This window comes from Mytilus galloprovincialis, chromosome 5, assembly GCF_965363235.1.
Source record: "Mytilus galloprovincialis chromosome 5, xbMytGall1.hap1.1, whole genome shotgun sequence".
Lineage (NCBI taxonomy): Eukaryota > Metazoa > Mollusca > Bivalvia > Mytilida > Mytilidae > Mytilus > Mytilus galloprovincialis.
This window is the reverse complement of record NC_134842.1, coordinates 45,650,266-45,664,487: the sequence shown is the minus strand read 5'-3', so window position 1 is coordinate 45,664,487 and position 14,222 is coordinate 45,650,266. Positions and strand designations below refer to the sequence as shown.

The following is a 14,222-nucleotide window of genomic DNA, read 5'->3' as shown; positions in this document are numbered from 1 at the left end:
AGTGCAGAGGTAAATAAAAACTTGGTAGAAATCGTGTTTTCATGATCCTAGCTAAACAATGTATTTATAAGTATTGAATGCTTCTTTTTGTAACTTTATAGGGTTGTAAAAGCGTTGACCGTCCGCAATACAAAATGTACTTTGGTCAACGCTTTTACACCCAAATGAAGTTACAAAGAGAAGCATTCAACAAATAAATATAAACAAGGACATCCTGTGTTAAGCAAACATGTGTATCACTGCACAAGAGATCACCTATATACCGTGTATATCATATGTATATTTAGGGTGGGTTGCTCCGAATAAAGGAGATATAGATACAGGAAAATAAAAAAAAAAAAAATTTAGAATAGTGTATAACGGGCAAAATAAAGGTCAGAGGAAAATGGTATAAGAAAATTAAAGAATAGAGGGAGTGGTCTAGTTTTTTGCCGGACAAATGTTGATGATTATTTAAAGTCAAGTGCATTTATAGGATAAATAATACACAATCGTTTGTACATTGGTAGGGATTTATGTTTAGAGTTGATGAGGCACATATGAGAATTTTTTTTTATTTGAAATTTTTCGAATAATTGTTTTTTTTCGCGTCTGATTTTAAAATGAATAAAAAATATCTTTAATCTAAAAACATATGGTTTAATTACGACATATAGATAAAACTGCTATTCAGTCGATTTTAAGATACATGCTATAAAAGAGAATACTTAAAAATACTTAACAAAAAACAAAAAGTCAACCTTAAGACCCCGAATATACTTTTGTAAGAACATTAGATTAATTCCGAATTCCATCTAGAATACATTGTTCTTTTAAACGAAAAAAAATGATGATTCCTTATGCTATTTAAAAAAAAATGACTGAATTCTCTGCAGACTGTAGTTTACTCGCACATTCATCAAGTGCGTATTTCTACGGCTAAAACAAATCATAATTGTATCTTTTAATTTGTTTAAATTTATTTCAGTGTTTATTTTTCAAACTTTTTATGTAATTAATGTTGGATCAAGATCGAGTCAGATATACGCTAAACGAAACGATGTACGCTAAACGATACGGTATACGCTAAATGAAACGATGTACGCAAAATCATACGATGTACGATAGAAGGGCGCTTATGTTATCGTTTATGGTATGGTTTATGGTACATGGTTTCGTTTGTACACCATTCGTTCAGCGTCCGTACAACGTTCGGTCAGCGTTTCGTTTGCATTCGTACATCGTTCGGGAAGCGTACGTACATCGTTCGGGCATCGTCCGTACATGGTTCGGGCATCGTTCGTATTGTTAACTTTTACGTTACACGGACTGTATTTCATCATGTGCAAACACCTATCACGTTATGTGCAAATAGTACATATTGCATTACGTGCAAACACCTATTACGTTATGTGAAAATGTCTATTACATTATGTCCAAACATCTATTACGTTATGTGGCAACATCTATTCCGTTATGTGCGAACACCTATTACGTTCTGGTGAACGCCTTTTTGACACAGATCAAAACCAAACGCACCATTGATATATATATACACTTTGAAAATAAAGAAAACTACAAGTTTGAGCTATATAAAAAGCTGTTGACTGCTTCGCTATAAATATGTGTGCATCAGATTGTTGATTTAGTATTGGAAATGTGATATTTTAAGATATAATTGATTGATATAAAAGTGCTATATAAATTTATTTCATATCGGTTGAGAATAAGATTGTCTTATTGGATTAAAAGGGGTCATATGACATTCATTATTCTTCAGTAATAAATTCCATCGGTCATTAACAGAAAAAACGGACCAGAAAACCGGTCGTTAACGAACTTTTACATGATAATGACCGGTGGGGCGTGGTTTCCGTCTGATAATGACCTTTGGGGAGTGGTTTCCGTCTGATAATGGCCGTTGGGGCGTCTTTTCTCTGTTAATGACCTGTGGGGTGTGGTTTCTCTTCTTAGAGAGATGTATACCTTTTATTAAACATGTTCCTGTTTTTAATATATGATTATATTTAAGTTGTTGAATTGTTTATTGTATGTTTTCGTTAATTATAAAATTAAAGATAACTTGATTAATAAGTATTTATATAGTGAAAATTTGCACTAGCAGTATTACTACGACTGGTCTTCACTCCATAGAAATCGTACAACTACTCGAGTTCGCTGTAGGCATTTTGAATTTATGAGGATTTTCCAAAACATGGTTTCTCAATGAAATACACATAATAGTTCTTGAAAAACTGGGCATTATAGTGATACATGGACTGCCTGTAGGGCAGTGGTATTGACTGCGACAGCGATAATGACCTCGCCTTCGACTCAGTCATTATGACTATCTTAGTAAAAAAACTGTCCTGTGGGCAGTCCATATATCACGATAATGACCAGTATTTCAAGTACTATTATATAATGATCGTACCGCGGGTAAATTATCACGTTGTGATTTGTTTAACGCCGTCACGTGGTGACCATCTATGAGATCGAAGGGAGTAAGTAAATTTCATAAGGAGTTCATGACGCGTTAATGGTGACGTCATCTATCAATGTTGTTGAGTTTCATTGTTTATTTTTCAACAAAACGCAGCAGAAAAGGTCAAGCGTGCGATAAATTCGTTATACGGTAAATTATTGACCCCCTACTGCCTCACCCCCTATGTATTGTACTAACCCTCTGTGGCTCCTGTATTGGGGCAGTAGCGAACCATATAACTTATAATGTTGTTCTACTTTAAGAGTGAGCGTTATACACAAATTTGAACGACACTAAAATCTGGAAAAAATGCTGGAATCCTAAGCTGCTACATAAATTGTGGGTGACGTCATTGCATTGGTAGCTTTAAGCTGGTACACGTGTCTCACTAGAATAGCCTACTGGAAGGGTAATAGCAAATCATCCTGATTATATTTCTAGTTCGAGGTTGCAGTCAAGAAAAACCATGGCAACTTTGAACCAATGGCTGTTTCCCCTTTCCACATGTTCCACAATTTCACATAATTATGTATTACAATATCTTGACAATCAAATCAAGGAAATGACATAGGCGGGTCCAAGGGGGGGAGGAGGTCCCCCTTTCGTGAGAAAAATTTGGTTGATTATATAGGGAATCATCACTGAAGCATGACTGGAGCCCACCCCCCCCCCCCCCCCTTCAGGTCAGTCAGAGGGCCCCCTTAGGAAAAGTTCTGGATCCGCCACTGAATACAAATTAACTTTTGATATTATCCTTATTTTTGAAGGGTAAAAAGAAAAGATGTACAAAAGATGAATGTAACTTGTAAGCTATAATAGCTATAGCCTATACTAACCTGTGCCAATAGGAAGTACAATGTCTGTATTAGAAAAATCTGTTGGACGTTTTGCTCGGTCAAACGGCGTTCTTGTTTCCTTAAATCACTGTGCACTGCTAAGCAGGACGGAAGCATACACTTTACTGACCGCTGTCTATTATAATCACGACTTTTAAGTTCAAGAAAATGGTTTTCACAAATTACAATGTTATTAATAGTAATACAATGAGAGGATTTAGATTCGCTCAGCAAACAACCCAAATCTGAGAATAGCAGTGTCAATTTCATTCTAGGAATGTCTTTAAGACTTACAAATTTAAAGCTGCAAGGAGATTTTAAATGAAATTCAGGAAAGTATTTTGGCAGCAGACAGCTTTCTGCCATATTTTACTGAAAACTTTTTTATCTCTGTTCTGAAGAGTTCTAGATATGGTAAAGGGAGATAACTCATTTAGGGAAAAAATGTACAGGCATAATTTTAAGAAATTAATTTCACACATTTCTAGATAGAATACCCATAACTTTTTTTTATCATTAGTAAAAACAAGACTGAAATTAATTGTTTTAGTGTTTCTTTTTAATAGATGTAGCCGCATAAATTCACCAAACAACATCAAATATTGTATTTTTTTCAAAAATAACAACTTTCTCTCCTGTTTCCATGGTAACCAACCAATATATATATCGGTTGGTATCATTTTTCTGACTAGACTATTAGGGCCTTCATCTCAGTCAATTTTCAGGAAGATCGGTGACTATGCGTGCCAAAAAAGTTTAAGTGGTTACAGAGAATGGGTATTAATAACTGAGAAGACTCTCAGATCAGTACTTAGTATGTTCTTTTCGTAGAGACGTACAAGTACTGGGCCACTTCAACTCTATGTTTTTGTTAGATGTTTTTCTATGTGTATCCCACTCATGAGGTAAGCCTTTTTCGTCTAGTTTTCATAGTTTGTTCTTATGGTGTACTGTCCCATGTTCAGGGAAGTGTTCGGCTCCCATTAAAATATTTAACCCCGCCACATACTGTATGTATCTGTCTGGACCCCATAACTCAGTGGTTGTCGTTTGTTGTTGTGTTACTTATTTGTATTAAGTTCATAGTTTGGTACATAAATTAGGCCGCTAGTTTTTTGGTTTAAATTAAATTGTTTTACATTTGTCATTTCGGGGTCTATTGGTAGATAACTGTGCGGTACGGGCTTTGCTCATTGGCGAAGACCGTACGGTGACCTATCGTTTTTGATTTCTGCGTTATGTGGTCTCATGTGAAGAGTTGTCACATTGGCATTCATACCACATCTTCTTTTTTATATTGTTTTGTTCCTTTCGGTTGCATTTCTTGGGAACTAGAGCCATGCCTCTATATTAGTAAATGTTATAATTTTCAACAAGAGAAGTGAACAACATTGCATGGGTGTATAACGCACACTCTTAAAGTAGAACAACATATTTATTAAGCAATTTATATCAATCAATATATAAAATTACCAAATTTCAAATACTAAATCAACAACCCGATGCACACATATTTATAGCGAAGCAGTCAACAGCTTTTTAGAAAGCTCAAACTTGTAATTTTCTTTTTTTTTCCAAAATGTATATCATTGATGTGTTTTACATTTGATCTGTGCCAAAAAGGCGTTTACCAGAACGTTATAGGTGTTTGCACATAACGTAATAAGTGTTGGCCCATAACATAATAGATGTTTGGACATAATGTAATAGGCATTTGCACATAACGTAATAGGTGTTTGCAGGTATTTGCACATAACGTTATATGTGTTTGCACATAAAGAAATAGGTGTTACACATAACGTTGTAGGTGTTTGCACTTAACTTCATTTGGTGTTTGCACAAAATGTAATAGGTATTTGCACATGACGTAATAGGTGTTTGCACATAACGTAAACAATGTTTGCACAAAACGTATAAACTGTTTGGACATAACGTTAAAAGTGATTGCACATAATGTATTAGGTGTTTGAACATAATGGGCCATTCCAGTTAATTTCTGACAGGTGGGGATGGATGGGGAGATTTTGTTTTATACGTATCAGAAAAAAACATCATAAAAAACTACCTATCAGATATCAAAAGTTAAGACCTATCAGATGAAGAGTTCCTGTTCATGTTGGATGGATGGGCTTTCATGGAAAAAAATGACCTATCAGAATTTTTTACTGCAAGGATTGTACCCATCAGAATTTTAAAAGCAATACCAGATAATGCATGATACGAAACTGTCTACATTTCCAAGCACCCATCAGATCTAACATAGGTATTTTTGTTACCCTTAAGATGTAATCATTTTTAATTATTTACTGCTGCCAAGACCCTCAGAAGTTTTTGCGTATAAGTGTACCTGTTAGATGAAAAAAAAAAACTTCACCCCTAAGATGTATAAATTTTACACCCCTCAGAAAGGACCATCCAACCCCCTTTAGCAGATATTAACTGGAATGGCCCAATGTAAAAGGCATGTGCCCACATGAAGACATGAATGCTAACAGACAGTATCAATTCTTCGGCAAAACGTATATGACCTATACCATGATGTATTATGTTTTTTCACTGGAGATACATATGTATAAACACAAAATAAAGCCGTTAGACTATAATAGCATGAGGTTTTTATAGAACAAAGATGCATCAAAATAAAAAGTTTGAGACAGGACGCAATTATTAACTGACTTACGTAAAATGAAGAATAGACACAACATTGAGAAAATATGAAAGAATGTAAAGGTGGTTGATCATAAAGTTTGAAAGTATTCACAAAATATATAGAAGTTACAGCATAATGTAATGCCTATGGCACACACCAAAGTTTAGCAATGACAAATATATCATACAATTGTTTAATCACATAAATTATTAATTTGACATAACACAGAGATGTAGTGTCAGGAAATAAAGGCACCTGCACATAACATAAAGAAGAAATGACAGGACGTAAAGGCAAAGCGACAAAACACATTAAATATTTACACTATAAGACAGTTCCGGCGTTCCATAAAAGTTCAATTAAAGTACAAGAAATTATCGGCAACCGTATGGCCTTTGTCAATGAGAAAAATACATACTGTGTTGTCGACTTTAAAAGGCCCCGACATAAAAAAAAAAAAAAGAAACAAATCCATGGAGAAAATTTACGGCCTTATTTATAATAAAACAGTCAACAAAAAAAAATTGACAGACATGAACTTACAACAAACACTGCACTACAGACTCTCTCTCTCTCTCTCTCTCTCTCTCTCTCTCTCTCTCTCTCTCTCTCTCTCTCTCTCTCAGAGGGTAATCAATGACATTTTGTTTGATTTCATGTTAATGTACAAAGCGAATCTGTGTGCCTATTATATACATATATTTACATGTATATGTATCGGTTAATGGGAGATAACCAAAGGAATATTTTAAAGATTCGAATCCAGATCAAATATGGCCTGGTGCATGGTGAATTGTGGTTAATTTTTGCTCAATCTAACCGTCAGATAATCCCAATCTTCAAATAGGAAATTAACGAATAACGGAAAATTCGAAGTCATTTGCCATTGGACAGAACGTCAACAGTTCTAGATATGTTTATCATGAAGCGGTATCTCTCTAGGGAAAACGGTACTATTTATTCTGCCATAGGCGACAATACTAACATTTTCTAAATTTACCAGTTTTTATAATAAAAACCTGGATAAAACAGTTATGTGTGGTTGTTAGTTCTTTATTACTGTATTCTAAAAAATGAAGCCAAATAGTATCATGACCAATTTCCAACGGAGCTTGTTTATGTTATCCATGCTTTTTTTGCACCAAATTTATGAAATTTTGGAAGCATTTTCGAATAATTCTCTAGAAAATATTTCAATAGGTTTTAACATTTATACTGTAAATTTGCACACTGCAGTTATTCATAGATAAATAAAAAATGTATTGTACCCTTACATCCAATCACAGCGCTCCTAAGTTGACTTCCTTCACCTGTCTTGGGTAAACAAAAGGCCAACCTAATGCTGGGAAAATGTAATACTACCGTGTTCCCTCTAGTGAGATAAATGGATTAATCTTAATTTCATTTGAATTAAAGAAGTGTTTTCATCTGACTATGATGTCATTTCGGAGTTTCGTGTGGCGTCCATTCCGCTGAACTTGTATTCCGAACTGTTTAGGGGACAGCTGAGGCCCGAATCCAGGTACGGGATTTTCTCGCAGCATTGATAACCCATTAGTTGCCTTGGGCGGTTTTCTACTCTTTGGTCAGGTTATTTCTCTTTGGTACATTCCCGTTTCCATATTCAATTGTCACAATCCGATTGTAGTATTTAATAAGCAAGTGCGACACAAAAAATATAACAACGAAGTTTTATATATATTACTTTGTATCAGACCGACACTGTAAGTCAGATTTTAAATGTGCCAACTCACGATGGAATCGTTTGACCCTACTTCCATACCAACTTTTGTCTTTTGATTGACCGCTCTTAATTGCTTTATCTCTATAATGCTGTGTCTATGACAGACAGAGACACAGCCAACGAATGTACAATCCAAGTTGTTCACGAGTGATGATAATGAATTGGTACTTAACGTCAAGCGGCAAATATTACAAGAATGTAAGATAAGATAATATTTAGGTGAAAAAAAGATACCATATTTTTTACTATATCGACACGCTAAGCATGATATAGTCAATATTCACCTTTTATATTTTAGTGCAATATTTTAACTTCAAGGTATGACTATAATCATAATACAATTCCTCATACCATGAAAACGAGGTCGCTTTTTTTTCTTTTTGGTTTCCCATATTTGTAATTTCTGTTATCATACATATTTGAAATAACTTCTATTGTAGCATGCCCGGATGGAAAGTATGGTGAGGATTGTGATGACGACTGTAATTGTTCAACATGTAGTACGTGTGATAATGCTACAGGCAACTGTTTATGTGATGAGCAATCGATTCCTCTTGAAAAATTAACAACAAAGGAATACACATCAGGTTGCAATTTTAGTTTATAATTTGGATTTCTGAAAATCTTATTGATTTGTAACTTATCAAAAACACATTTCATGTGGTATTATTTTAGCAAATTACTTCAATTGGTGCATGCTGACATACTTTTAATGGAAAATATAAGTTTATATCGTTGATGTTTGGAATATTAAAAAGAAGATGTGGTATGACCGCCAATGAGACAACTCTCACAGAAATTAAAATCTATAGATCACCGTACGGCCTTCAACAAGAGCAAAGGCTTTCATCATGGCAAAAGTTAACGAACTGAAAGCGCTAAGTCAATTGATCAGTGGTATTACATGATAACAAATTAAATCTCACTCTTGCAAAAATACTGGCTTTGGAACTTCCATTTATCTTTTAGAGAAATGTGAAGGTGTAATGTTTATGCTAGAACATACAGACATAAAGAGCTCGATCAGTTGACGTGGAATAACTTGTAATAAAAATTTAATTTGTATTTGTTCAAAACTTGAATTCAAATGATATTATACAGTATGCCATAAAAGGCTAACCGCAATACATGTGTAATATATACATATATACATTGTAAACTGTGGCTGTTTCAAGCTAACCTTCATTTGTGTGCCTATAGTTATCACAAAGTCATGATCGACACGTAGTTGAGTATTTTTCTTGACATGCGTACTGTCCATTAATCATCTTTTATTTTTGCAAGAGCCTATTTACGCGTAAATTAATCAATTTAAAAAGCTTATTTCGAAAATTAAATTTGTTAAAATAAATGTATTTCATTTCAGAGAAGGACCATTCATCACATTTTATTACAGTATATGTCGGCATGGCTTCGGCGTTACTGGTTCTTGTTTGTATAGTCGCTGTTATTGTAAGAGTAAAGCAGATAGTTTACAGATTTTTTAGGTCAGGCAAAAGGAAATGTCCCCACGAGAAACATAAACTACGAAAAATCATTCCGATAAAGTCTGAAGACCATAATCAAAATGAATCTGTCGAAGCTGTTCCCAATGTTTTTGAAGCGCATGCGCAACAGTTTCTTTGTGAACTTGGTGATGGATACTGCGAGGTATCCGATGTAATTAGCGTTCCAAATCATACTAGACATACTGGTATTGATCATATTGACATTACAAGTTAATTTTTATAACACTTTCCATTGGGCAAGTCTGTCCTTGTATATATGCTTTAATTTATTCACCACATTATTGTTTCTTTAAGATTAAAGTTCATTTACTGACCAGTGGACAATATTGTAACATTAGAAAACGAATTCATTTATATTTAATGACAAACAGTACTAGATAAATACATTTTATTCGGGTTTGTGGAAAGGTGAAAGTATGGATTGCATAATAGTTATCATAATGCATCCCAAACATATGTCCAGAAAAAAAAATGAATACACGAGGGTACCCAAATTACACCTATATTTCCGTGGTTGTTTTTATCTTTGTTTATTTGGAAAGAAGACAAAAAAAAATCATTCTGTTTTAGTTGTGTCGATGTACAATGTATCCTCATATATATACTAGTAGTTCCACAAATATATTTTTGAATCATAGTAAATTGGTGTTGAACTTATCTTTAAATTGTCCATTTTTTAATGATGAGTACTTAGAAACCATATCAGTCATGCTCAACTTCACATCCGTCCAAGTCAATCAACAGATGTAATGTTTTTTTCTCCATATTGTAAAATCAAAACCCTACAATTGGCTGCACCTCAGGATGTATGAATTTTCAACACTGGTTTAAAATTCGCTACATCCCTGATTACACCAAGATAACTACTATCACTTTGTCATCTAAAAAAAGGAATTCTTGCAAATCATAAGTAATCGGTACGCTGCTATCTCTGTCTGAACTGTCCAATTCGTGTTTGTGAAGTAGTTTAATATTTAACTGGAAAAAAGTATTACAACACTTCCATTGAAAACAGTGTAAACAGACATGATCGTAGAATGTGTCTAATTTGGGTATTACCGAATAGTTTTCATCCGTTTATGGTTTAAAATTGAATTTGTGATATTAACTTACATTCAAAAAGTTCTGAATGAATTCAATGCATAAAAATCTGTATTTGTTGCAGAACCAATGTTTTGGAAAAAATGAGTCCTGCAAAATTTGCATTTTTTGTGAAAAGCGCGAAAAACTATTTCAGTGCAGCTGTTATGTCATAACCATGTAGCATTGATATTAGATGAAAAATAAGTTAATACCATGAATTCGACTTTAAATCATTAACGGATCAAAAGTATTTAGCAGAACCCAAATTTAATTGAGTTCTGGAGCTGGTGTGTCAGTAACTGCTACAGCCTTTTTCAACTGATTTGTATAGTCCGTTCTTATGTTGTACTGTTATACCACTGTCCCAGGTTAGGGGAGGGTTTGGATCCCGCTAACATGTTTAACCCCGCCACATTATTTATGTATGTGTCTGTCCCAAGTCAGGAGCCTGTAATTCAGTGGTTGTCGTTTGTTTATGTGTTACATATTTGTTTTTCGTTCATTTTTTTTTTACATAAATAAGGCCGTAGTTTTCTCGTTTGAATTGTTTTACATTGTCTTATCGGGGATTTTTATAGCTGACTATGCGGTATGGGGTTTGCTCATTGTTGAAGGCCGTACGGTGACCTATAGTTGTTAATGTCTGTGTCATTTTGGTCTTTTGTGGATAGTTGTCTCATTGGCAATCATACCACATCTTCTTTTTTATACTTTGTTGATTTATGTATCATTTCATTTTGTTTACTTGTTCTGACATCGGATTCGAACTTCTTTTAAACTGGATTTAACTGTACACATTGCTATGTTTTTGTTTATTCTACATTGGCTAGAGGTAAAGGGGGAGGATTGAGATCTCACAAAACATGTTTAACTCCGCAGTATTTTTGCGCCGGTCCCAAGTCAGGAACCTGTGGTCTTTGTTAGTCTTGTTTATCTTTTAATTTTAGTTCATTTATATGTTTTGGAGTTTAGTGTTACATTGTACGTCCATTTTCACTGAATTAGTACACAATTTATTTAGGGGCCAGCTGATGACCACTTCGGATGCGGGATTTTCTCGCTGCATTGAAGACCCATTGGTGACCTTCTGCTGTTGTCCGTTCTTTGGTCGGGTATTTAATTTTCATTCTCAATTGTATTTAATATGTTATTTACCGGATTAAAATTTTGTAATCACATAAGCAACACGACGGGTGCCACATGTGGAGCAGGATCTGCTTACCCTTCCGGAGCACCTGAGATCACCCCTAGTTTTTGGTGGGGTTCGTGTTGTTTATTCTTTAGTTTTCTATGTTGTGTCATGTTTATTATTGTTTTTCTGTTTGTCTTTTTCATTTTTAGCCATGGCGTTGTCAGTTTGTTTTAGATTTATGAGTTTGACTGTCCCTTTGGTATCTTTCGTCCCTCTTTTATAATATAACTTGTATTCATCTAAACGGAATTATTTCATATTCATTTTTGTAATGTTGTCGCATGATGCTGCATTAAAGGCAACAAATGGTCAATATTTTAAAAATAGGTTTAATTAAAGATTATTACTGTATCTGTTGTAGTGTGCGTTATTATCTTTTTATTTGGACATTTTTTTTAAGAAGAACAAATGTGAAGTGTTTTGTTTTTCCTTAATCATTATGTTTCTTTGATACAGTTAATTGATTTAAGTAGACTTTTCATAGCCTTATGAACATTAAAAAGTTGTGTTATTTTTTATAAAAATAAGAAAGGACGTTTTTCGAATAAAATATATTTTCCATTCTGTACAATTTGGAACTTGTTTGTGTTCATTTCATGTTGTTTAAATAAGTTATGTGATCATAATCCCATTGCACAGTATTATTATTTATCTATAATCTCACTTATGACATAATGGCGAACGATACCAAAAGGACATGGGAACTTGTAAGTCGCAAATAAACTGACGAAACCATGGCGCAAAAAAAAGGAGATCAAAAGACAAACAACCAATAACATAGGAAACAGCAACCTCTTTCCATTAACGAAACAAGCTTTTCTGCTTTGGTCCCATTAATATAATAGTATTGCACTAGAGATGACAGACACCACATACACAGCTTCATATCCATCATTTTAGACAACCTCGATTTGTTTACTACATTGGCCATCTCAATACCAGAGTCTATTACAAACGAGATGATTTCCTCATCTTAAAGGCGACTTTCTTACTCGTGTATAAATTCATGAGAATGCAGCAGATTCTCAAGAGTATGTAAAACGTAATCAGTGCATGAGCAAATCATTAATGATCCAGGATTTAGATGCTATCTCTGTTTAGCATTTTATCTATTTTACTAATTCGTGTTTCTTTTTCCTTGCACAACTAGAAATAAGTTTTAATCGACCGTTTGCCTCTTGACGCTTGGGTCGATATATTGAGGATAATACATGTTTTTTCGTTGGTACTAATATTTTGATTGAGGAAAACTTGCCTGTTCGTGATTATTCAATTTCGTGGTTTTAGGAAATTCTGCATACATATAAAAAAAAAGATGTGGTAAGATTGCCAATGAGACAACTCTCCACATGAGACCAAAATGACACAGAAATTAACAACTATACGGCCTTCAACAATGAGCAAAGCCCATACCGCATAGTCAGCTATAAAAGGCCCCGAAATGACAATGTAAAAAAATTCAAACGAGAAAACTAACGGCCTTATTTATATTAAACAAGAGTGCCCACGCTGAAATGTCGTCTTCTTTACGTATATACTAATCATCGATATTATGTTGATAGTCCTAAATATAAAACTTTATTTCAACTGTCACACAAACTTAATATTAACCAATAAAACTTAACATTTACCAATGGACAATGAAAATGAAGTCACGGTTAGACGAACCTTGCCAAACAGGCAAGTACAGCTAACAATTCTTCCATACAACAAATATAGTTGACCTATTACTTATAATTTAAGAACACACCAAAACACAAAAACTTTTAATACTGAGCAATGACCTGTGAAAATGAGGTCAAGGTCAAATAAAACCTGTGCGATTGACATAGATCATAAAATATTTTCATACACCAAATAAAGTTGACCTAATGCATACGTTATAAGAAAAACAGACCAAACCACTAAAACTAAACTATAACCACTGAACCAGGAAAATGAGATCAAAGTCAGATGACACCTGCCAGTTGGGCATGAACACCTTACAATCCTTCCATACACCGAATATACTAGACCTTTTGCTTATAGTATCCGAGATATGGACTCGACCACCAAAACTTAACCTTGTTCACTGATCCATGAAATGAGGTCGAGTTCAAGTGAAAAATGTCTGATGGGCACAAAGACCTTGCAAGGTACGCACATACCAAATATTGTTATCCTATTACATATAATAAGAGAATTTAACATTATAAAAATACTTAACTTTTTTTAAGTAGTCACTGAACCATGAAAATGAGGTCAAGGACATTTAACATGTGACTGACAGAAACTTCGTATCATGAGGCATGCATATACAAAGTATGAAGCATCCAGGTCTTCAACCTTCTAAAATATAATGCTTTTAAGAAGTTAGCTAATGCCGCCGCCTGGACACTATCCCTATGTCGAGCTTTCTGCGACAAAAGTCGCAGGCTCGACAAAAACGAATGCGAAACAACCATGTAATACACAAAAAACGACAACCACTGAATTACAGGCTCCTGACTTGGGACAGGCACATACATAAATAATGTGGCGGGGTTAAACATGCCTTTATAACATTTATAATTCGTTGAACATTAAAATTCGTGGTTCCCCTGTTCCAAGAAATCCACGAAAATTGGTATCCAATGAAAAATGAATCCACAGTACAGTATGCATGTGCTTTCATATTTTTGAGTTAAGGCGTTCTTTATGTGGGTGTGCCCAGATATGCGATAACGCAAACGATGTTTTTTATACCATAGCCTCATTGTGTATACT

The 14,222-nt window shown here is 34.3% G+C and overlaps 1 protein-coding gene across 1 annotated transcript in view; it reads left to right on the top strand.

Moving 5' to 3' along the window:
* LOC143074561 (uncharacterized) overlaps positions 1 to 12,048 on the top strand; it is a 28,915-nt gene extending 16,867 nt beyond the window's left edge. Inside the window, exons 4-5 of the mRNA XM_076249958.1 lie at positions 8,135 to 8,281; positions 9,061 to 12,048. Coding sequence (XP_076106073.1) covers positions 8,135 to 8,281; positions 9,061 to 9,416 — 503 coding nt within the window. The 3' untranslated portion in view covers positions 9,417 to 12,048. The remainder of the gene's footprint in view (positions 1 to 8,134; positions 8,282 to 9,060) is intronic.
* Positions 12,049 to 14,222: the final 2,174 nt, after the last annotated feature.